The 5,269-nt window shown below is 35.1% G+C and overlaps 1 protein-coding gene across 2 annotated transcripts; it reads right to left on the bottom strand.

Moving 5' to 3' along the window:
- Window positions 1–2,585: 2,585 nt before the first annotated feature.
- Window positions 2,586–4,567, bottom strand: LOC107897506 (unconventional myosin-XVIIIa). Of its 2 annotated transcripts, none has more exons than XM_041078782.1 (2): window positions 4,393–4,567; window positions 2,586–4,049 (listed from the first exon to the last, which is right to left on the bottom strand). In XM_041078782.1, exons 1-2 carry the CDS (start codon window positions 4,496–4,498, stop codon window positions 2,824–2,826), a joined length of 1,332 nt encoding a protein of 443 aa, XP_040934716.1. In that variant the 5' UTR covers window positions 4,499–4,567; the 3' UTR covers window positions 2,586–2,823. The 2 variants fall into 2 exon arrangements, with proteins under 2 accessions (XP_040934716.1, XP_016678478.2); XM_016822989.2 differs by having other exon boundaries at window positions 2,588–4,011; window positions 4,393–4,534.
- Window positions 4,568–5,269: the final 702 nt, after the last annotated feature.

Raw genomic sequence — 5,269 nt, 5'->3', positions numbered from 1 at the left:
CACAGTGACCCTTAACCTTTGTTGCTGTCCAATAGGTAAGGACAACCTGGTCACCAGCTTAGAGTCTAGAAAGTTGTATGTACTCCCCGAGTCTACCAGGAATATAGCCTTGGTGGTTCCTATTCGTGCCTCAAACCTCACGGTATGGGGATTCTGCGAACCCTTAATGGCATGCAAGGACAAAACAGGCCCTTGTGCTTAGTCTCCTTCAGTAGGAGGGTCTTCTAAATGATCTGAGCATTCTTGGAATTCCTCAACATCATCTTCACTTGATGATTCTAGCAACATTTGATAGAGTTGACTTTTAACACATTTGTGTCCTACGTGGTACTTAAGCCCACACAAAAAACAAAGCCTTTTTTTGCTTCCTCTTTCCATTAGTGCAGAGCTTACATGCTTAGACGACATTTTTTAAGCCACAAGTCCTCCTGAGGGTGGGTGGACTGGGGGGCTCGACTGATTAGAGATACGGACTCTTGTGGAAGCTACAGTATGGTACCTATTAATAGTAGGGCCTTTAGAAAAGAATCCTTACCCTAGGGGGACACCAACAACACACTTCACTTGTTGGGCCAAATGAAACCTTCTACCAAAGACTAAGGTCCTCTGTCTTCAAGTTGCAAATGTATATACTAATGGCATATGATTTAGGCAACTGCAACTGGTTTGGAAGACTTACAAATTGATCATGATATTGCTCCACTGTCCCATGTTGTCTCAGGGTTACCAAATCGGTCATTACATCCTTGTACACACTCGCTTCGAAATGCTCCTTGATGCTGTGAGCATAACTAGCCCAGTCTAGATGATGAAGTCCACTGTGCTTATGAGCATGAAAGTGGTGCCATTCAAGGCACAACCCTCAAGATGAAGCATCACTGTTCATACCTTGTCCTCTTCAGGTACTCCTTCAGGTACCCAGTTCTAACATCGACCACTAACCCTAAAAATTAGTTCCATCGAAACAGGGGTACTCATTGATATAAGTTCGTTTGGGGGGAACCCCAGTCCTTTGTGAGTTATAGTTTGACAGTCTGATAGATTGTTAGGGGCTTCAAAACTGTCCTTGGCTGGGAAGCTTGGGGGTGGACCTCCAAGGACACCTTTTCCTTTAGCTTGAATTGTGGTCGTAGTGTTGCCAAAGTATTTTTCAAGAAGAGAGAGCATCTTTCCTTCGAACTCTTCTTGAAATGCCTAAAACCTCGATTCCATCTTGGCCTCCCACTTAGAATCCAATTGGTTGAGTTTGTTTTGGACCTCGCCCATCTCCTTTTGAAGCATGACAACCTCCTTCTACAGTCGCATGGTCACTCCATCGCCTGCCATTGCTGATCAGTACCTCTGATACCCTTGTTATGGGCGTCGATCGAAAAGGTAGAAAATAGAAGAGAGAAGATAGAAAAGGATTGAGAAAGAAAAGATAGGAATGATGACTAAGAAAACTGAATTTGTTCATATGCATACTCATTCCATTTACAACAACTATAAAGGGAAATAATTACTGCGATAAAAGTTCGTTAAGAAAGTAGTAACTGATAGTACAAATTTATTCCTTAAACGCTCCGTTTCACTAACTTTGCAGTGCACCGTTTCATTAACTTCTTGCCAAACCGCACCGTTTTAAATGTTTTCAACCATAACAATGGTCTTCAATACAAAGAAACTATTAATTTTAAGAACGTGTTACAAAATAAAGAATAAAAATGATAAAGGAAAAGAGAAATATGAGAACAAAAGAGAAATAATTATTTTATTGTTCAATAGGGATATTTACAATGTTTTTCTAATAACTATATTTATAGACATAAGAAGTATGAATGTAATAAAATTTTACTCCTAATGGACATTAAAGCCTTGAAGTATATCAAACTTCTTATTCTAATGGACATTCACTTTATAATAATAAAATATTTATAACATATATGTATTTTATCATAAATTTTAAACTATATTTAAAATCCAAATTCCTAAAACTCTGCCTTTAAATTTTGGTAAGCTACAGGATCACTAAACTATAATCGTAAGTTTACGTTTTGGTCACTTAACTTTAAAGAGTTACAAATAGTCACTGATCTATTCGAAAATTTTCATTTAAGTCACTGCTACTGTACGACCTTCTCACCGCTTGCACCAATTGAAAGCTCATATTCCCGTTCTCATCTACAACTCGTTTTTTTAAGGAAACAATTTTGAATGCCACAAATTTGCTAACTTAAATCCAAACAGGTTTCTTCACAGATTTTGGACATTGATTGTCAAATCAACTTGGATGTAAGGTATATTATTCTACTCATCGGTGGGTATTGATCTACCGCACTGATTGTCGAAACATCGCTTGGAGCTCACTTACCAGACTTAAAAAAACACTTAATAGCCCAGTGACTTAAATAAAAATTTTTAAATAGTTCAATGACTTAAATAAAAACTTTCGAATAATTCAATAACTATTTTGTAGCATTTTGAAGTTAAATGACCAAAACATTAACTTGCTAATAATTTAGTAACCTACGATATAATTTACCCTAAAATTTTTCAATTGACAACAAATATGGATGGAGCAATAGATACATTAATAATAATAATAATAATAAAAATAAAAGAATTTAATATTTCATTAAAATCTGGATAGATTCCTACTTCTACTGTGTGTGTGGGATTTTCATTTAAGCTGCTTTGAATCTTCATCATCACTTTCATCTTCTGCAACATTTTAATTTGTTTCTACGGGAACTTTAGAATCAAACAAATGGGAGTGCTGAATCTATACAAATTTTTCACCACTTTAATTCGTTTTATTACCTTTTTCGTGAGCATCGGGCGTTTTCAAACTCCTTTATTTCGCAACTGCTTCAACTCCTTAATCATCTCACAAGCAGCCGCTTCATTGATCTTAAGGGTTTCATTCTCTTGGGAAAGGAAATTCAAAGCTTCGTCTTTTTTGGCAATGGAGTCCTTGAGTTGCGAATTCTCCTCTCTAGCACTGTTGGCCGCTTCGTTGGCTACGTTAGCTTCATTTATGGCCTGTTTCATGATGTCCCGAAGTTTCTGATTCTCTTCCTTGGCCTTCTTGTTCATATTCTCAGCTTCTTCAAGGGATTCCAGCAGTGCTTTGCTTTCTTCTTTTGCAGCATTTCGTTCATCTTCGGCTTTTCTAATGCAGTCCACGAATCCAATCTCTCTTGTATTCCATGCCATGAGGGATTCTTCAGCTTCTATCCTTAACCTCTCCGATGTGTTTTTATATCGATCAGCTTCTTTTTTTGCTTCGTTGTACTTTCCTTCCACCATTTTCAGCTTCATCTTCAAATTTTCTACCAACCCTTTTGTTTTCTCCAGCTCAAATTGTGTTGCAGACAGCTTGTTCTTGGCTTCGTTTGCTTCTGTTATCACTTCTTTCAATGCCAAGGCTAAATCATCCATGGCTTTTTTGTTGTTTTCTTCTGCATCAGCAATGAATTTCATTTCACTTTTCAGAAAGTTGACTTCCTCAGTTAGATTCTTAGCCCTTAATGAAGAAGCTTGCTCATCTTCTTGCGCACGAACCAATTTCTCTTTGGTAAATTGAAGCTCCAATTCAAGTCTTTTTAAATGATCATTCCCCATGGAAGTTTGAAAGGAAACATTTGATGGGTGTTCCCATTTCTGCATGTTTTCCAGGAGAGAGTTGATTTGGTTCTTGGAATGTTCAAGTGAAACCTTTTCTTGCTCAAACTCTTTCGATTGAGCCACATATGAATCATATATCTTCTTCTCGGATTCTTTTCTTTCCTTGATTTGTTCACTCAGTTGATGGATTCTCTGTTGATCTTCCGATAAAGACTCTGTTGGATCAGACTCGGAGGATTTGACCATACCCGATTCATCTTTCATTTTGTTAAATGAAGCTTCTTTATCCGATACTTCATTCTTGCCAACCTCCATTTTCAAGGATTCAATTTCCTTTTCCTTGTTAACTGAGCCCTTGACTGACGCCATAGCAGAAGGTGATTTCTCCTTCATTTGCGTTGACTCCTGAACCCCAAAACAATATCCATTTTCACCACCAATTTCTCCATATAAAAAAAAAAAAACCTTGTTGGATAATTATTATTATAACACAGACAGAAAAATATATGACACAAAATTCATGGAATTATCATAATTTTGACTATTCTCGAAAAGAATAAGATACATGAACATCTGCTAAGAAACCTTAAAAGAGACTAATAATCTTAAAACATGGTCAATAAAATGTAGAATTAGATTAAAAAATAAGGGAAAAAAACCCCTCGAAGAAATTATTTCAATTTTCGTAATAATTTTATCGGTATTAAATCGCATGCGGCAAATAAACAGAAAAAACCAGGTTCCACGTAAACATCATGAGAAATTGAAAAGAAGACATTGATATACCTTGATAGGACTGGAAAGATTGTTTGAGGGGTTTCTTCGAAATGAAGACCTGGTAAGGATGGTTGATAATTGTGAAGAGTGAGTTTCTTGTCCTAGATTGAGGCATTGAAATGGGGGGGGGGTTTATTTTTGAAACAACTCCATTCACAAATGGTGCTAAAAATAAACAAGGTTTGGTGATTGGTTTAATTCTAGACTCCCTTTTTTCTATTAATAAATACACATAAAATAACAAAAATATGATTTAAAACAGACGGAAGCTAACAACGTTGAACAAGAAAAGTCCAGTTGGAGAAAAATCATAGACCAAATCTAATTTAATGATTTAAAAATATCCCAAAACAGTCATAGTTAGTATAATAAAAGACAGTGTTTTCTTATATCGAGTTTAAGTTATATTAATATAATTGTAGAAATTTATTTTTTTAATGCCACTTCATATATTTTAGGGTCTTATAAATAGTATAATATGTTTATAAACACATAATTAGGAGTCATCAGATTTTTTACCCTAATTAAAAAAAAAGTAAAATATGCGAAACAAATAAAAACGAAAATAAACCCTAAACCTGAATTTTAATTAACAAAAGGAATATATGAGGAATCGTTAATAATTCTGTTAAAATTGTTAATAATTTAAAATTTTATATTTCAGTATGTCATAATAGTGTTTAAGGTTTTTTTTGGTAATAATAACATGATAGTATAATTATAAACTAACAAAATTGCCTTTTGAATTGGAACAAAAAGATTAGATATCTAAACGAATCTGATCATCAACCTTAATCGGAGGAATATGAAAATTCCGTGGACCACCTAGATAATCCTTCATTGAGCCTGCCAAAAAGTGGGATGCATAATTCACTTCTCTTTAAAT

This window comes from Gossypium hirsutum, chromosome A10, assembly GCF_007990345.1.
Source record: "Gossypium hirsutum isolate 1008001.06 chromosome A10, Gossypium_hirsutum_v2.1, whole genome shotgun sequence".
NCBI lineage: Eukaryota > Viridiplantae > Streptophyta > Magnoliopsida > Malvales > Malvaceae > Gossypium > Gossypium hirsutum.
Note: the sequence above shows the minus strand (reverse complement) of the source record. Positions and strands in the feature narration are given on the sequence as shown.

Bases quoted from the DNA above. Each gene is read 5' to 3' on its own strand.
- LOC107897506 (XM_041078782.1), bottom strand. From the start codon at position 4,498: ATGCCTCAATCTAGGACAAGAAACTCACTCTTCACAATTATCAACCAT. The intron at 4,050-4,392 runs GTATATCAATGT...TTTTATATGGAG, and splicing joins ATCTTTCCAGTCCTATCAAG to AAATTGGTGGTGAAAATGGA.